Source organism: Euleptes europaea, chromosome 13 (genome assembly GCF_029931775.1).
Source record: "Euleptes europaea isolate rEulEur1 chromosome 13, rEulEur1.hap1, whole genome shotgun sequence".
NCBI lineage: Eukaryota > Metazoa > Chordata > Lepidosauria > Squamata > Sphaerodactylidae > Euleptes > Euleptes europaea.
The window spans coordinates 60019842-60039006 of record NC_079324.1 but is presented as its reverse complement, the minus strand read 5'-3'; the positions used below and the strand labels follow the sequence as shown (position 1 = coordinate 60039006).

General features: G+C 44.1%; 2 protein-coding genes across 3 annotated transcripts in view; both read left to right on the top strand.

The window, feature by feature from the left end:
* DDX55 (DEAD-box helicase 55) overlaps positions 1–4432 on the top strand; it is a 66084-nt gene extending 61652 nt beyond the window's left edge. Inside the window, exon 15 of the mRNA XM_056859436.1 lies at positions 4420–4432. The gene's annotated coding sequence lies outside the window, so the exon portion shown is untranslated. The remainder of the gene's footprint in view (positions 1–4419) is intronic.
* Positions 1–19165, top strand: part of ATP6V0A2 (ATPase H+ transporting V0 subunit a2) — a 33484-nt gene that overhangs the window by 1513 nt on the left and 12806 nt on the right. Inside the window, exons 2-11 of one of the 2 annotated variants that reach the window (XM_056859435.1) lie at positions 3064–3142; positions 4691–4788; positions 5597–5731; positions 8331–8413; positions 9491–9617; positions 10237–10319; positions 13960–14053; positions 15540–15752; positions 16626–16776; positions 18502–18641. In XM_056859435.1, coding sequence (XP_056715413.1) covers positions 3064–3142; positions 4691–4788; positions 5597–5731; positions 8331–8413; positions 9491–9617; positions 10237–10319; positions 13960–14053; positions 15540–15752; positions 16626–16776; positions 18502–18641 — 1203 coding nt within the window. Of the gene's footprint in view, positions 1–3063; positions 3143–4690; positions 4789–5596; positions 5732–8312; positions 8414–9490; positions 9618–10236; positions 10320–13959; positions 14054–15539; positions 15753–16625; positions 16777–18501; positions 18642–19165 lie in introns of both variants that reach the window. The other variant, XM_056859434.1, reaches the window with a different exon arrangement.

Sequence of the window (19165 nt, the reverse complement as noted above, 5' to 3'; positions counted from 1 at the left end):
AAAATGCTGATATAAGATTAAATAAAACCTCACCCCACATCATTTGTCTTAATATATCGAGCAGTTTAAAGGTTAGAATCCGAGTGAATTACGCATTGGGTGTTGTCTTGGCCCGTATTTTCATTGCAGAGCACATAAACTTAGCCACAGATGCAAGGGGTAGAGTCATTTCTGAGAGCGAGAGACTTTGGCTGACTCGGAATGAGGGTGAGAGGAGCGGAAGTCACAGGTGGGGCATGGATGTTTGTGTATACACATACTGCTTAATTTCTGTAAATGACAGCTGGCAGGGGAATGCGTCAGCTGATGTTGAAAAGCATTACAGCTCAAGTAAGATGTTATAGAGCTATGGTGCGGCCTCCGTGGAATATTGTGTGAAGTTCTGGTCACCATATTTCAAAAGGGATATTGCACTAGTACAAAAGAGGACAACACAGGTAATTAAGGGATTGGCGCTCTAGGAGAAAAGGCTGGAGACACTGAAACTTTTCCACCTAGAAAAAAGATAAGGGGAGACATAATAGAAGTTTATATAATTATGCTTAGGGTGGAGAGGTTGTCCTCCTTCTCCCATAATACTTGAACTCAGGACCACCTAATGGAGTTGATGGGTAATGGGCTTGGGACAGATAAAAGGAGTACTTCTTTATTCCGTGTGTAATTAAACTGGATGCCAGTGGATGCAGTGATGACCACAGTCATAGATGGCTTTAAAAGCGGGTTAGACATCTTCAAGGAGAAGAGTTCCGTCAGTGGCTACTAGTCGTGGTGTAGAGGCAAGCCTCTGAATACCAGTACTAGGAGGCAGCATCAGGGGAAGGCCTTGGCCTTTATGCCCAGTTTGTTTGGCCCTCCAGGGCAGTTCATTTGCTGCTGAGTGAGACATGATACTGGACGAGATGGACTAGAGGTCTGCAGGCTCTTCTTATGCCCAAATATCCATTGCTGCTGCTTCCCAGAATGCCTTTTGTCATAGGTGGGTTAGGTGGCAGTTTCTTTCCCAGTACCTGCAAATCTGTATGTGATGTAACTCTTAGCTTCCTTCTTTGAGGGTCTCACACAGTGGGCTGCCAGACCATTCATGGAATCTCTTTGGGCATGGTAGCCCTTGATCAGCAGGCTTACGCTTAAGCCTTTATGACTGCTAGTTGTAGTGGCTTCAATGATCTTTTCTGAACAAGCTAGTTTGGCCGTGTCCCCTTACTCCTACACCTTCTGCTTAGAGCTGCATCTTAGGGCTGTAGCTTCTGTGAATGCAAATAAATAATTCATTATGGGTTTTTTGTTTCAGTTGGACTTTAACGCTGTTCCTGTAAGCAAATTTGCTTGGCAGCAAACCTTGTTCATATCAGTGGGACTTCATTCTGATAAGATCTGAATGTAAGCTTACAGGCTGATACTTAGGTGTTGGTCAGGATCCAAAGTAGCAGCCAGCTAGCTTCATGCACCTGTGAATCCAATCCAGTGTCTTAAATGTATCATTTTTAAAGGATATAGCCCTTAAAATGTGGAAATGTGGGAGGTACACTTGGAATACTGTGTACAGTTCTGGTCACCACACCTAAAAAAGGATATTACAGAGCTTGAGAAGGTGCAGAAAAGAGCTACCAAAATGATTAGGGGACTAGAGCAACTGTCCTATGGGGAGCGGTTAAGACGCTTAGGGCTGTTTAGCTTAAAATTATGCATGGTTTGGAGAGAGTGGACAGGGAGAAGTTTTTCTCCCTCTCCCATAATACTAGAACACGGGGTCATCTGCTAAAGCTGGAGGGTGAGAGATTCAAAACAGATAAAATGAAGTATTTTTTCACACAACGCATAGTTAAATTGTGGAACTCCCTGCCCCAGGATGTGGTGATGGCTGCCAGCTTGGAGGGCTTTAAGAGGGGAGTGGACATATTCATGGAGGAGAGGGGTATTCATGGCTGTTAGTTAGAATGGATACTGGTCATACTGCATACCTATTCTCTCTAGTATCAGAGGAGCATGCCTATTATTTTGGGTGCGGTGGAACACAGGCAGGATGGTGCTGCTGCACTTGTCTTGTTAGTGGCTTCCTAGAGGCACCTGGTTGGCCACTGTGTGAACAGACTGCTGGACCTGATGGGCCTTGGTCTGATCCAGCAGGGCCTTTCTTATGTTCATATGTTCTTATTTCTGGGCCATAATCAAGGTCTCTTGCCACAGTACAAAGAGCCATGCATTTTGTGCCATTTGCTGATGGAGACTGTGAGCTTGTTCTGTGGACAATGCTGTATTACAGTCTAGTTTTGAAACAGAGCAGTTTCTAGTGTTCTGGAGGTTAGGGCTTGCTGTTTACAGGGGAAAAGCAAGCATTTGTGCCCTTGAGCACCCCCAGAGTCGCTCTTAGGTTTATAAATCCCCAAGAGCAAGAAGAAGCATTTCTCTCGCTGGGAGGAGAGAGGAGCCGGTATCAGACTCTGGATATATCACTTGTTCTCACGGACCCCCCAGTTCTGCATCTGACAAAGCGGGCTCTCGTCTGCAGAAGTTGATGTTAGAAGAATTACTTGTTGGTCTCTGAGGGGGTCATCAGATTCCTGTTCATTGTTCCAGTTCCAGCTGGAACAGAATTTTTTGTCTCTAGAATAACTCCCGTTAAGCTTAATTGTCAGGATCAGGCGTCTGCCCCTAGCATCCCATAAGCAAACTCATCCAGGCAGGTAGCTCTGAAGCAGTAATACTTTATTAGGAGCAAAAAGACAGATTAAAGGATTGACTGCCTACAGGAAGGTGAGGCTAGTAATGGTGAACACAAGCAGGTTACATGCTTAAGACACTACGGACTGAAAAGGTAAACATTGCTAGGCAACCCGAGATAAGTGGTTCCCAGGAAGACCGACTAAACATTATCGCAGCTGGAAAAACAGGATGAGCGAAACTGTACACAGACGTTCATAGGCATGAGAACCAAGGACTTGATGTGTGGCCAGAACTGGCCTAACTCATGTCAGGAGCCTTTGCTCCAGCTAAAAGGCAAAGGCCTGACATTAATGGAAAGGAACGTGAGCTAGGGCGAATAACACATTTCCTTCTTTGTAGCTCAATCCAAGTACCAGTGTGTTCCAGAGGAAGTATGTGGGTGAAGTGAAGAAGTGTGAAGAAATGGAAAGGATATTAGGTACGTGTGTGTGTTCTCTGCTTCCTCATTTGTGTAACCTGCTGCAAGACTAGGGAGGCTTCCCCCAGCAAGTGGCCTTATCTGCCTCAGAGGAGCTTCTCAGGGCTGTTTTGCATATGACATTTTTCCCACACTGAGAATTTCAGCAGAGGGAAAAAAAGTGTGTCTTTCCTTTGCCTTCCAGCATGGTTCTGAGCCAGTGGGAGAACGACTTGGTCAAGATTGCTCAGTAAGTGCATGGCTGGAACGCAGTTTAACCTGAAGAGCCAGGGTTTGACCCCCCAAACCACATGTGGTTCCGGTTCTGCGTTGCCTCTGTGCAGCTCTCCACTCTTCAAGAAATATGACCTTAATTCACTTTATTTACAAAAAACTTTTACTTCCTGCCGTCTCCTAACTGAAGCTTCTGGGGTGGGACCATCTCTCTTGCTCTCTGGAGTAGTACCCCCAAGAAGTAGTACCCCCAAGAAGTGAGATATGTCAGTTGATGTGCCGTGCGACCGGAAGCTCTTGAACGCTGCAGCAGTGCCAAAAAATATTGCGGTGTGTTGGTTGCCTGTGCCTCTTTCGAGGACAAACTGTTGCTGCCGTAGGCGTCAGTAAACAAGACCTTCAGTTTTGGGAGGAAGTGTGGTTTAGGGTGATATGTTGTGGATAAATACTTCCTTAGCTTCTTATGGCTGAAATAGCCCTACAGAGCCAAGATGTTCAGCCCTCCCTAGCCAAACCTCTCTTCGATCCCTTGTCTAAAATTCCTGCAGCCTGGCTCTCATATTGAGAGTGAGCTGGTTGGAAGAAGGAAGAGTTGGTTATTATATGCCGACTTTCTCTACCACTTAAGGAAGAATCAAACTGGCTTACAATCACCTTCCCTTCCTCTCCCCACAACAGACACCCTGTGAGGTCAGTGGGGCTGAGAGAGCTGTGATTAGCCCAAGGTCACCCAGCTGGCTTCATGTGTAGGAGTCCGGAAACAAATTCAGTTCACCAGATTAGCATCTGCTGCTCACATGGAGGAGCGGGGAATTGAACCTGGTTCTCCAGATTAGACTCCACCACTCCAAACCACCACACTTAACCACTACACCACGCTGGTGCCTGAAATTATAGGTGGTGCCGGTGATGATTGGTGGTGAGGTGATAGGGTGGGTTCAGTTCCACTCTCCCATATGCCCTTTTGATATTAAAATGATACACACACCCTTAGTGTGTTACAGATGAATGAGGAAGACACCATCTGTCAGTCAATCAAATTTTTCTCCTGTCTTGCCTCCAAGGAGCTCGGGGCAGCATGCCCGGTTCTCCCCAACTCCTTCCCTCCCACACATACACAACAGCTCTGAAGTTGAGAAAGTGACTGGCTTGAGGTCATCCAGTCACCCTCATGGCTGAATGGGGATTTGAACTCGGGTCTCCCAGGGGCATATGGTTGGCCACTGAAACAACACGCTGCATTAGATGGACATCTGGTCCAGCTCTTATGTGTATTTCATAGAAATATATCCCTTGAGTGAGAATTTTTTTTTTCTGTTCTATGCTTTTTTCCAGGATACCTGGTGCAAGAAATTAAGAAGGCAGACATTCCTCTTCCTGAAGGAGAAGCTACGCCTCCTGCCCCTCTGCTTAAGCAGATGTTGGAGATGCAGGTAACTTAGGGAACAGGAATATTTAGAAATAGAGGTAGGGCATTTCTCTTTCTGTATTTCGGCGGTAATCTAGAGAACTTGCAGGCTTTGTGTTTGCCCTTGTTTTCTCCCTTCAGGAAACTTAAAGATAGTGTGTTAAGCTGACACCAACCCCTGTGAGGCAGGCTGAGAAATGGCAGCTACCCTCGTGGTCTCCATAGTTGAGCTGAGGAGCAAATAGCTTGTTAGTCTTGTGCACAGTTTAGAAGTATGCGCTCAATTACCGTTGTTATCAAAGGGATTTGTGCAGTGCTTATTTTGTGGGAAAATAACAGTTCAAATTTTTCCATTCCATTTATTTACTAGCTCCTTTGACCAAAGGTCTTGAGCTTAACCATAACAATAATACATAAAACAGTTCAAATTTAAGGGTTAGCTATTGAATGTTGTCTTGGAGTTGCTTGTAGGTAATTAGCTTGGCAAAATACACCAGGTTATAAGTCCTTACCGTGAGACCCTGCTGTTGAGAGCCAGCATGGTGTAGTGGTTAAGAGCGGTGGACTCTGATCTGGAGAACCGGGTTTGATTCCCCACTCCTCCACATGAGCGGCGGAGACTAATCTGGTGAACTGGATTTGTTTCTCCACTCCTACACACAAAGCCAGCCGGGAGACCTTGGGCTAGTCACACAGTCTCAGCCCCACCTACCTCTCAGGGTGTCTGTTGTCGGGAGGGGAAGGGAAGGTGATTGTAAGCCGGTTTGATTCTCCCTTAAGTGGTAGAGAAAGTCGGCACATAAAAGCCAACTCTTCTTCTTCCTGTGCCGTAGGAGCAACTGCAGAAGCTGGAGGTGGAGTTGAGAGAAGTGACGAGAAACAAAGAGAAGCTGAGAAAGAACCTGCTCGAGCTGACGGAATATACTCACATGCTCCGTTTGACGCGGTCCTTTGTCAGAAGAACTGAGGTATTGCGTGTGCTGTGAGGACACAGTTCTGTCCTGTTTGTAACGCTTTAAGTTTTTTGGGGTGGGGGAGGATAGGCTGTAGGCCATTCGTCAGCTTCCAGTGACCCCTCTCCTCTTGTGCCTGCTGGTTCCTAGGGTTCTTGGGAAGGGTTTTGTGCTACAGAAACCTTGACCTGACCCTGCCAGGCGTTTCTGATGTTCTTCAGCAAGTGTGCAGACCCAGGGTCGCTGCACAGTGACTTTGTTTATTTAAGAATTTATATGCTGTTTTTCCACTTGAACACATGAAGCTGCCTTATACTGAATCAGACCCTCGGTCCATCAAAGTCAGTATTGTCTACTCAGACCGGCAGCAGCTCTCCAGGGTCTCAGGCAGAAGTCTTTCACATCACCTACTTGCCTAGTCCCTTTAACTGGAGATGCCGGGGATTGAACCTGGGACCTTCTGCATGCCAAGCAGATGCTCTACCACTGGGTCACAGTCCCTCCTGTAAAGGGAATATCAGAAAGTTGAACACATGAACCTGCCTTATACTGAATCAGACCCTTGGTCCATCAAAGTCAATATTGTCTACTCAGACTGGTAGCGGCTCTCCAGGGTCTCAGGCACGGGTCTTTCACGTCACCTACTTGCCTAGTCCCTTTAACTGGAGATACTGGGGGTTGAACCTGGGACCTTCTGCATGCCAAGCAGATGCTCTACCACTGAGCCACAGCCCCTCCCTTAAAGGCTCCAAAGTGCATACATAAAAAAACCCCAAAAAGTTACAAATGGCCAACTAAAATAATGAAGATGTAAAACAAATATGCAACAACAGGTGAAATGGTAAAAGGGGCCAACACTGAAACAGTAGCTGGAGATCAAAGTATCGGAGCTTTGCTTGCTTTGGCATCTGTAGTGACACATTTCTGGAAGAGAAAGGGATTGTTTGACAGGTTCAGCTTGCTGTGTTTGGCAAAATTAATCAATTAGTTCTGCATTTGGACCTTAAGGTCCTTTGGACTATTTTTAATTTGAGTCGTACTAGTAATAGATTTATACATTCTCAACTAACTGGGTATCGGTTTATGGTTTATATACCGTCGTAGCATTGTTTTGTCTTGGAATGGAATGGAGTAGCCTGTAATTTTGTGAATATGGTATTTAATTTAATTCCGAAAGCATTGGCATTTGATGCACGGCCACTATGTGTGATGGAAGGTGCCTAATTTTCTGTCACACACACACCCCAGTTGCAAAGCATTAGTCCCAGAGTTGCATATTCCCAAATGAAGATAATTCACAGTGGGTAGCCGTGTTAGTCTGTCTGCAGTAGCAAGAGTCCAGTAGCACCTTAAAGACTAACAAAAATATTTTCTGGTAGGGTATGAGCTTTCGTGAGCCACAGCTCACTTCTTCAGATATCTGGTAAAAGGGGCCAACACTGAAACAGTAGCTGGAGATCAAAGTATCGGATATCTGAAGAAGTGAGCTGTGGCTCACGAAAGCTCATACCCTACCAGAAAATATTTTTGTTAGTCTTTAAGGTGCTACTAGACTCTTGCTACTGCAGACAGACTAACACGGCTACCCACTGTGAATTATCTTCATGGAAGGCACCACATTTAGCCGTACAGAATGGAAATCCATCAACCTTGTGAAGAAACTTGCACAGGTTCAGACAGACATCATTTTTCTCACCAAACGCAGAAGACTCAACATCATACCTAAGGGACAAGGTATCTGAAGAAGTGAGCTGTGGCTCATGAAAGCTCATACCCTACCAGAAAATATTTTTGTTAGTCTTTAAGGTGCTACTGGACTCTTGCCCTTTTCTAATATTCCCAAATGGACATAGCAGAAGCCAAGAGCAGCCAGATGTTGTTCTACTTCTGGTGCATTAGTTATTTAATTCACTGGGGGACCCAAAGCGGCTTACATCCTTCTCCTCTTCTCTGTTTTATCCTCACAACAACCTTGTGAGGTAGGTTAAGCTGAGAGTGTGTGACTGGCCCAGGGTCATCCAGGGAGCTTCCATGGTACAAGTGGGGATTCGAACATGGGTCTTCCAGATACTAGTCCGACACACTTAACTACTACACCAAACTGACTCTGTGTGTCTGTGCAGAATGGACTGGAAGGGGCTGTCTCTGCTTGCTTCTTTTCTAGGCTAGAGATGTTTGAATGTCCTGTGCTTTTCTGCTTCAGTTACAATCTTGTGTGGCATCAATTGAGAACAGCTCTGTTGTGAGCCCCCATGGAAGATTGGGGGGTGGGGGGAAGATTTATGGTTTCTTTTATTCTGGTCCTAACAGGAAATGTTTTCAACTATTATCGTAAACCATCTTGAACAATGAGGAAATGCAGGGTATGTTTTGATAGATAGATTAGATGGATAGATTAGATAGGAAGGAAAGGAATGTATGGGAGTTGCACAGTCCCTGTTCATTTCAACAGGCACAATACAGGAAAAATTTCCTGTCAGTTGTGCTCAGAATGTCTGAATGCTGGCAAATGCAATCTTGCTAGATTTCGTTTCTTTCCAGCATTCTGCTTTGATCCAAGCATTCTGAAAATGATGTTTCTTAACTTGACTTTTAGTTTGAGTCCTGTGTACAGACCAATTATGAAGAATTCCCGTCTTTAGAAAGTGACCCTTTGGTGGACTACAACTGCATGCACAGGCTTGGTGCTAAATTGGGGTAAGTAATGATCAGGCATGAAGCAGAACAGGGCTGTTGGACATAGCTGGAAATCAGCACGATGCATGTGGCTGCTAATTTGCATCTGGCATTTTGATGATGTGAAAGGTCTGACCTCTTCTGGTTTTTTAAAAAAGAGGTTGTTTCTTGGAATACACAGGCTCATTTATTAATTTATTTTTAGCCTTTTCCTTCTGACGAGAAAAGGAATCCGTATACAGGTTGAGTATCCCTCATCCGGACATCGATATCCGGATTGACCCAAAAACCAAACTTTTTGAGCTGGCATGCAGGCATTACTCACAGGCCCTCCGCAGCATGCCAATTTGCTTTCTAATGGTTCAGTGTACACAAAATTATTTAAAACGTTGTTTAAATTTACATTCAGGCCATGTATATAAAGTGTACATAAAATGTGAATGCATTTTGTGTTTAGGTTCGAGTCCCATCCCCAAGATATCTCATTATGTATATGCAAATATTCCAACATACAGAAAGATCCGAAGTACAGACCACTTTTGGTCCCAAGCAGTCCGGATAAGGAATACTCAACCTGTAAATCTTATTTTATGTATTTGTGTACATGCATGGATGTGATTTATTTGCTGGAATGTTTTAGGGCTTTACGCCAACTGCATTTCAGTACAAATAAGGGACATATTGACTGTTTAAATTCAGTCCCATATGTTTTTGCTGCTTGATTATTAATGGTAATCCTTCCTCTTAACTGTAGTGTTATTAAATGGGGGGTGGAATAATACTTTTAAAATTTTCTATAAATGTTGGGATCATTTAGTCCACTGGGTGTAGTTTTGTGCAATTTGAATGACTTTGACAGAGTAGTGTTGATGCATATCAGCGGCTTTAAATTACTTTGGCTTGCAGATAGTCTTTTGAATTCCTGGCTGTCCCCACCAAGTTCACCCAGTTCTAGTTTATCTTACAAACAAAGTAAATAAATCTTGAACTGTGTGAACTCGGTGAGGGAGTTCCTTGTTTGATAAAAGTCCAAGTGCTTGCCTAATCACGTTTCAGGTTTACACTTGTAGTAACTTTTGGCTTTTTTCAAAAATGTAGATTCGTATCCGGCTTAATTCACCGAACAAAAATCGAAGCCTTTGAAAAAATGCTGTGGAGAGTCTGCAAAGGATACACGATTCTTTCTTATTCTGAACTCGAAGAGTGTCTCGACGATCCCGATACAGTGAGTGACTGTGATAGTTAAATAACACAGAATGGTTCTGAGACATTCTCAGCCCTCCCTGCTTAAGTAATGGCTGCGTGTAAACTGTGATAGCTGCACATGTGTGTGTGTATATATATATATGTGTGTGTGTGTGTGTATAGATCTAATTGTTCACTATGGTTGGTTTTCTCTCATTATGGTCAAACTTTGCATCGGGGTACCTAATCCGTGACTAAATATTAACTGAAACCAGGGTATGAAACCATGATACGAGGGCCTGCAGATTTAACTCTCATTAGTGTTAAATCTGCAAAGAATTTCCCTTCCCCTCCCTAGTTTGCATGGTGACCATAAGGTTTGTTTGGTGTCTGCCACTGTATCCATTCGGGCGGGGGGGGGGGGGCTGGGCTGGGCTTAGCTCAGCCACTTCAACTGGGTCATTCCCCAGACCTATGTATAAAATGTTTGTGCGAGTGTATGTACAGAACACCCCCCTTTCTTTTCTGTATGTCAAAACCCATTTTAAGGAAATCCTGCATCAACTGCATACAAACAGTTGATTGATCAAATGTTGGTAGATTCAGTAGCAGAATTGTAAATCAGAGTTAAACACTGACAATTTATGTTCACTTTTCAGGGAGAACCTACCAGGTGGTTTTGTTTCTTAATATCTTACTGGGGTGACCAGATAGGCCAAAAGGTTAAGAAGATATGCGACTGGTAAGGGTTGACATGTATTTAATCATAGATTTCATACTTATTCATGTTCTGTGTCTTTTGCATCAGAGAGGGTGTTTTTTTGGGGGTGTCAAAGGTGACAGTCTTAAAGATTTAAAAAATCTTATCGCGCAGTCTGGTAGTTACACAAGCAATACTGATGGTGTGCAGCCTCCACCCATTCCTGTGAGTGGGCTTCATGTGAGACTCCCTGTATCCTCCTGACACTGAGAGCAAATTTACAAATTACATTTTTGAGCTACGCACTTAAAAATCACCATGTCAGCTCAAGTTTTAATTCACCATCAGGAAAAATGCAGATTCTGTCTTTCCCTGGTTTCCTAGGCATTCTTCTCTCCAGGAAGGCTATCCTTCCTGACTTAATCTCCTATGGAATTCCCAGTTACTGCTCTCATAAGGAAACGCTGACCTTCCAAGACATTCCACAGTGCTGTTTGAAAACCATTATGCCAGCCTTTCTGGTCCTTATATCCAGCAGGGTATGTTTCTTTGCAAGGCAGACTTCAAATCCCACTAACCCCTCTTGTGGACCTGTAGCAGAAAGGTGCTTTCCTCCAGAGCAGGAGCTCCTGGCATCAGGGAAGGTTTCTTCTGCTAGTGCAGGGGTGGGGATCCTTTTTCCTGCCAAGGGCCATTTGCTCATTTATAACATCATTCAGGGGCCATAACCAGGTGTAGATCTCCCTGCGCAGGGGGGGAGAGGCTAGGGTTGCCAGGTCTCCAGCCACCACCTGGAGGTTACAAAAAATAGAAAAGTTAGCCTGCTGTAACGGGTTTTGTAAACAAAAAACAGCAGTAAGGAAGAGAAATACCATATAGTAATGCAATGTTGCTATACTAAATTGATCACATGTGACAGAATTATATACATATTATGTCACAGTATATAGAAAATTATATCTCTTCAGATATCAAATGTATTATGGAGGTCTATGAGTATATTACATTCAATTAAGAATATGATACAAACATAAAATATAATAGAATACTCACACTTGGGCTGTTATGTAACTAGCTCCTATGTTGGGCAGGTACTGAGGTCCTTACCCAGAAATCTAAACTGGCTACAGTAAAACCTGTCCTGCTAATTGCTTGCATCTGTATAGCTAACAGCTTAAAGTTACAGACCTGGATTATAAGTAACTTTGTAAATCCATGGTGGTATTAAGTCCATGGGGCAGTAAAGTTTGAAAAAGATGTATATATTTTGTTTCTTGTTGACTAAGTAATAAGTCTATGTCTATTTTATCATTGTTGTATTTAATAAATCTCCAAAGTTCGCATGAGCATTTTATGGCATAAATTAAATTTTTTGAATTGCAGTTGTTAAAGGAGGTGATTTTAAATATGTAGCCAGTAGAGGGGTTGGTAACTTCTCTCCTGATCATTAGCTAGTGTGTTTAAAGTTGCCCAATCCAGAGAGGAGAGATTACTTTGTTTATAAATTCTTCGTTTCTCCATGATGTCAATGTCCCATAAAACCACATCAATGAATGCTGCAATTAAGTGGCTGTTTGAAAAGGGAACATATTTTGATTTGGGTTTAAATTTTTTGTAGACAGGTGTGTCATCATTATCCCCAAATTGTTCTTTCAGTTTAAGGAGACGTATTAATTTAAACATATCTATTCTGGTTTGTAGGGAAGAATAGTTTGGCACTGGTACAAATCCTAAACCTAACTGTAATACTTTGATTTCTTGTTGGGTAAGTTTACATTTAGATAAATTGACAACTAAGTTTTGCAGTTCCTGCCAGCTCTTCGAGGGTAAGATGGACTGGTGTTACCACGACCTCTTCCTCTGCGGGAATCGAGACTTCTGTGTGTCTTACAATACACGGCAGCTGCCCCTATGATTAGAAGCATTGTTCTTAAACACTGGCACCTGGTACAGAACCTGCCAGGTTGCAATCTACCACCTAGGTTTGCTTACACACGCACACGGTCCATTCGTGACATTCTCATTAAGAAAAATATTTCACCTAAACAAGACACAACTTCCCCTGCAGGAAATCATAAATGTGGACATTGTTCTTATTGCAAGTTCCTGTTGCCAGTCCGAGAAGTTACCAACTCCTCTACTGGCTACATATTTAAAATCACCTCCTTTAACAACTGCAATTCAAAAAATTTAAATTATGCCATAAAATGCTCATGCCAACTTTGGTACATTGGTAAAACCAATAGACCGATAAAATATAGGATCGGTGAACACTTATCCAGATTTAGGAACCGAGTATTAGAAGCCCCTTTAACGCAACATTTCCTAGAAAAAAACCACACTGACACAGATCTTTCTTTTTTTATAATTTGGAGATTTATTAAATACAACAATGATAAAATAGACATAGACTTATTACTTAGACAACAAGAAACAAAATATATACATCTTTTTCGAACTTTACTGCCCCATGGACTTAATACCACCATGGATTTACAAAGTTACTTATAATCCAGGTCTGTAACTTTAAGTTGTTAGCTATCAGATGCAAGCAATTAGTAGGACAGGTTTTACTGTAGCCAGTTTAGATTTCTGGGTAAGGACCTCAGTACCTGCCCAACACAGGAGCTAGTTACATAACAGCCCAAGTGTGAGTATTCTATTATATTTTGCTATATATTTTATGTTTGTATCATATTCTTAATTGAATGTAATATGCTCATAGACCTCCTTAACACGTTTGATGTGAAGAGATATAATTGTTTGTATACTGTGACATAATATGTATATAATTCTGTCACATGTGATCAATTTAGCATAGCAATATTGCATTACTATATGGTATTTCTCTTCCTTACTGCTATTTTTTGTTTACAAAACCACCTGGAGGTTGGCGACTGCAGGCGGGAGGGCAGCCAGCAGTGGGCCCCGAGCAAACGAGGCACCAGGGGGGCGCAGCCCGCAGCCGATCCTCAGGGAAGGAAGGGAGGAAGGAAGGAAGGACAACAGAGAAATGGAGGGGGAGAAAAGGACGGAGGGAGAAGGACAAAGAAAGAGACGAGGGAGAGAGGGGGAGAAAGGAGAGTGACAGAAAAAGAGGAAGAGAGAAAAGCCTTCCCCACACACACACACACACACACCCGCACATGCCAGCCCCATGCAACCGGGCCCCAGGATCCCCACCTCCCCCAACACACACACACGGCAGCACACGCAGCCCCATGCGACTGGGCCCCACCTCTCCACCCCGAGTCCACAAAAGGCCCTCCAAGCCCGACCCACTCCCGCATGCATGTTCCGCTGCTGGGAGCCACCGGCCTCTCCCCCCCCCCCTCGCCGCTTGACAGGTGGTGAGAGGAGCTTATAGTGTGCCGAATGCTGCGACTGTAGGGGGCAGCCTTAGGGGAAGCGTCCCTCCCCCTCCCGCCTCCTCTTGCCGACCAACAGTCGACGAGAGGAGGTCCAAAGGGCGCCGGGGCCCCAGGAACACCCTCGGGGAGGGCCGCGCTGTGCTGTGCCTCCGCAGCTGGGTCCAGGAGCTCCCGAGGGCCGGGCCGGACGTTCCCCATCCCTGTGCTAGTGGAACGACTCTGTGACCCAACCCCTAGCTTTTCAGCACTGTGTTTGCTTCCTTTGGTTTTTCTTTTTTTGTAGACAAGAGATTTTTTTCCTTTTTTGCCAGCTACCATTGTCACATCTACCCTTATCCTAACACGCCTGAGGATCACCAAACGGTTATGGAAGGACTCCAAGTTCGTATTCAGGATCTGCACATTGTGAGTAGGAAGTTTGTAGCTGTTGCTTGTTTTTCAGCTGGAGAAGCCATCAAGCGTGCATTCTCATGGAAGAATGTGCCTGTAAGCTTTTTCTGTTTTGAGCATCAGTCTGTATGAAGGAAAGGGCTTCTCCTGATTGTGGTAGGAATAGTTTTCATCAAAATGGGCTTTCATGTAAGCCAGGGATGTCCATGCTATGTATTCTTGGGATGGGTTAGTTCTTCACACTTTAGGAGCCACATCTGCTCAAACAGCACATTACAAATATATACATGTTTATGTATTAAATGCAAATAATGTGAAAGAGTGGAATGGCTGTTTCTTACTTTGTGAACCCATTAGGCTTGTGTGTGTGAAGTGCCATCAAGTCACAGCCTACTTATGGCGACCCCTTTTGGGGTTTTCATGGCAAAAGACTAACAGAGGTGGTTTGCCAGTGCCTTCCTCTGCACAGCAACCCTGGTATTCCTTGATGGTCTCCCATCCAAATACTAACCAGGGCTGACCCTGCTTAGCTTCTGAGATCTGACGAGATCAGGCTAGCCTGGGCCATCCAGATCAGGGCCATTAGGCTTAGGCTAGGTGAAATGGCCAATTCCTGATACAAACCTCACAAGACCTGCTTAGAATACAGATAATGCAAGAATCTGATATGGCTAGTTTCTGTAAATTGCCCTTTGTTGGAACAATGCCTTTTTGCTATGAGTGTTGTTTTTTAAAAAATATTTGTATCCCACCTTTCTACAATGTCCAAAGCAGCTTATAAAATACAAACACAGTTAAAAAAAAACCTAGACAAAATAATATAAATGAAGTTCAACTTGCAACTCCTGCAGCAAATAACACCACTAGCTGCCAATTGGAGGAATTCTTTAAAAACAATTTTTTAAATTGATTTGTTAAATATGGGATACAGAAATTAAAGAGGGGATTTTGAGGGGGGAACAAAAGAAAAAAATCATAAACATAAGCAAGGTAAAACAACCACCTGAACCATTATAATTGGAATCCCTGCTATTTTTACTAGGATATTTTCTATCAATGATAAGAATTATTACTAAACAAAAATATAAATTCCACCTTTTTTTTACTAGTTACTATATTAATTTGAACTTTAAATACAATATCATGTTGTTGTTATTTTTTATTTTTTTAAACAGTTCTACCTTTCAGCATCTGCATTTATACCTAACTATAACAAGAAGCTGCTACTGAATATGTCTCATACATTATTTCAATTCAATTACATGTCTTTGCTTACTTCATATATCCCCTTTGCCACTTGATAGATTCTCATTTTCTTAATATGAGGAATTCTTTAGTTACTTCTGCCAAAGGCTCAGTAAAACAATTTCACAGTGCACCTTTTACGGAAGAGAGTGAATGTGGGAGCTTTCTGTACTATACCTGGCAGGCTATTCCAAACTGTGGGTTTAATCTTTTAAAAATCTTATTTCACTCTTTTTAAACCAAAACAAAAACAAAGGTGCTGCATAAAACTGAAGATTACTTGCGGCAAGTTTTATGCAAAGCGTCTGAGTCAATCTACACCTGGGATGTCCAAGTGAAGAAGATGAAAGCCATTTATCACGTGCTTAACCTCTGCAGCTTTGATGTTACCAACAAATGCCTCATTGCGGAGGTCTGGTGCCCGGTTGCTGACCTGCCGAACATGCGCCGAGCCCTCGAGGAAGGATCTGTGAGTCAATTAACTAGCTTGCGGGGTGGCTGTGCAGACGTTGAGGGGCACTCTAGGATTTAGCATCGTGTTAATGTTGGGTATATTTGCAATAGAAATAAAGGAAGTGCTGAGTGACTGACGTGGATCGTTATGGTTGAATCTGAACAGACAGTAAGGCTTAAAGAGGGTTGATTGTCGTGCTGTGCAGACTCTGGGAATGTATGTTGAGTGGAGGATCGGGATCATACTACACCTATGATGGTTTTTCTATTTGCACAGGGGCATGTACACTTAGCATTGTAATCTGTTTATGGCAAAGTTATACTGAATCAGACCCTTGGTCCGTCAAAGTCTGTATTGTCTGCTCAGATCAACAGCGGCTCTCCAGGGTCTCAGGCAGAGGTCTTTGACATCACCTGCTTGCCTAGTCCATTTAATGGGAGATGCCATGGATTGAACCTGGGACCTTCTGCATGCCAAGCAGATGCTTTACCACTGAGCCATGGCCCCTCCTCGTGCAGGGATCATGCTTTTCAGGCCCATGCTGTGTACAAGTGCACAGGCCTGGAATCATAAAATCATAGAGTTGGAAGGGGCCATACAGGCCATCTAGTCCAACTCCCTGCATTGAGTAGCAGGTTGGACTACTTGGTCTGTATGGCCCAACTCTGTGATTCTAGGCCTATGTACCGATGTGAACGTTGATATGAGAATGCTGTGGGGGTGCCTGGTGGTGGTGGGGACCAGGGTGCTGCAATCCTGGTTTCTAGTGATCTCCATACTCAACATCTGCATGGGATTAATTTTTGGATGACTGAATGCGAAAAGCAACTGATACTTTCCCAGTTTGTAAAGAGTAATTCATGTTGTCGTTGTTAATTCTGAACTCAGAGAGAAAGTGGAGCTTCAGTCCCATCATTCATCAACACAATCCCGACAACGGAGACACCTCCTACTTTGATCCGCACGAATAAATTTACATTGGGGTTCCAAAACATTGTTGATGCATATGGGATTGGAAATTACAGGGAAGTCAATCCAGGTAGGTGCTGTTGCGGGTACACAAATATTTATTGAGAGCAGGGTTTACCTGCAACCCCTTACCTGGTTGTTCCCTCCTTTCGAAATGCCTAAAGTAGCCTTTCCTAGAAACTTTAACATGCATTGCAAAAGTATCTATATAATGTTTGTCCAGCACTGCTGTTGCATATTTTATTACAATATTTTTATACTGCCCTTTCTCCAAAGAGTGGAAGTCAGCTTGCATAGTCCGTCCCCCCCTTTTATTTTATCCTCGCAAATAACCCTGTGAGAGTAACTAGGCTGAGAGAGTGACAGGCCCAAGTTCACCCAGTGTGCTTTGTGGCCTGGTGGGGATTTGAACCGTTGTCTCCCTAATCTCAATCTGGCACCTTGACCACCCTGGTGTACCCTGAATCAGAATGGACTCCTGGCACCAAAGTCTTAGTGGTTGCATTATACAAACAATGTGGGGAGGGAAGGAGAAGAAAAAGAAGAGTTGGTTTTTATATGCTGACTTTCTCTTAAGGGATAATCGAACCAGCTTACAATCACCTTCCCTTCCCCACAACAAACACCCTATGAGGTGGGTGGGGCTGAGAGAGCTGTGACTAGCCCCAGGTCACCCAGCAGGCTTCATGTGGAGGAGTGGGGAAACCAACCTGGTTCACCAGATTAGCCTCCGCAGCTCATGTGGAGGAGTGGGGAATCAAATTCGGTTCTCTCCAGATCAGAGTCCACTGCTGCAAATCACTGCTCTTAACCTCTACACCACGCTGACTCTCCCGACGAGGTCCCCTGTGTGCCAGATGAGTAGGGAATGGAGTTGGGGAAAGACGTCTTGTGCCAGAGGTTGCAGGTATAAGGCGAAGCTTGCCCAGTTCAGAAAATGGTCTTTCTGCAGAGACGGGCTTGGAGCAGCAGGGATGCGGTTGGCTCTGGTCTTTAAGCATGAGTGATATCATGCATGCATGGAGGCTGCGCTGCAAATAATGCAGTTAAATGGTTTCTATGGGGGGAGGGGTGGCATTTTCACTTCTGAATTGAAAATCAAGTTTGCAGGCTGGCTGCTGTGAAGAGCGCACCCTTGCACCGATGCAAATTCCCCTCTGCATGTTTCATATGTACGGACATCAGTGCACATTTCCCGTCTGTCTCTCTTCTACCGACCTCTTCCTCAATTAGCAGTCACTTGGCTGGAGCCTGGATTGAGCAACTCCAAGAGAAGTTTCTCTGAGGAGAAGGAAGAGGGAGTCTGCAGTTACCTGCTGCTGGAAACCGCCTTGCCCCAAAACGTGCTTGTGTTCTTTAGGAACTGGATGAGCCAGCATGGTGTAGTGGTTAAGAGCGGTGGTTTGGAGCGGTGGACTCTGATCTGGGGAACTGGGTTTGATTCCCCACTCCTCCATATGAGCGGCAGAGGCTAATCTGGTGAACTGGATTTGTTTCCCTGCTCCTACACATGAAGCCAGCTGGGTGACCTTGGGCTAGTCACTCTCTCTCAGCCTCACCTACCTCACAGGGTGTCTCTTGTGGGAGGGGGGAAGGGAAGGTGATTGTAAGCTGGTTTGAGTCTCCCTTAAGTGGTAGAGAAAGTCGGCATATAAAAACCAGCTCTTCTTCATTCAGCCAAAAACAAAAGCCCAGTCACTGATTTAAATAACAAAGGTAGACATCTATAGAATTCTGAGATGGTGTGAATAAAAATAGCTGTTCTGATTTTTTCTCTCTCTCTCTGATTTTGCAGCTCTGTTCACCATAATCACCTTCCCATTTATATTTGCGGTCATGTTTGGAGACTGCGGCCACGGCTTCCTGATGTTCTTGTTTGCTCTCTTAATGGTCATGTTTGAAAAACACCCGCGACTGATGCGATCGCAAGACGAGGTAAGGAAACCTGACTCTTGATTTACAATTAATGTTTCTATTTCTGGGCTTCCTGCAAGTGTGCCTCTTGCTCTCCCCTCCCACCTGTAGCGTGTGTTTGTTTGTGCAACTGTGGAATAGAAAAAGGGACTGTCTTGGTATCCTGTGCCTTGACCCCTGTTGGGGAGGGACTGTGGCTCAGTGGTAGAGCATCTGCTTGGCATGCAGAAAATCCCAGGTTCACTCCCTGGCATCTCCAGTTAAAGGGACTAGGCAAGTAGGTGAAGTGAAAGACCTCTGCCTGAGACCCTGGAGAGCTGCTGCCGGTCTGAGTAGACAATACTGACTTTGATGGACCAAGGGTCTGGTGCAGTATAAGGCAGTTTCATGTGTTCATGAGAAATAGTCTGCTCTTGCAGTGGGGATGAATGAACTGTATGGGGAAAAAGTGTGTGTGTGTGTGGTGGGGGAAGATTTCACTCAATACTGGAACTGGGGCTCGTCCGCAGAAATTTGATTGGTGGTAGAATCCAGGGCAGAAGGAA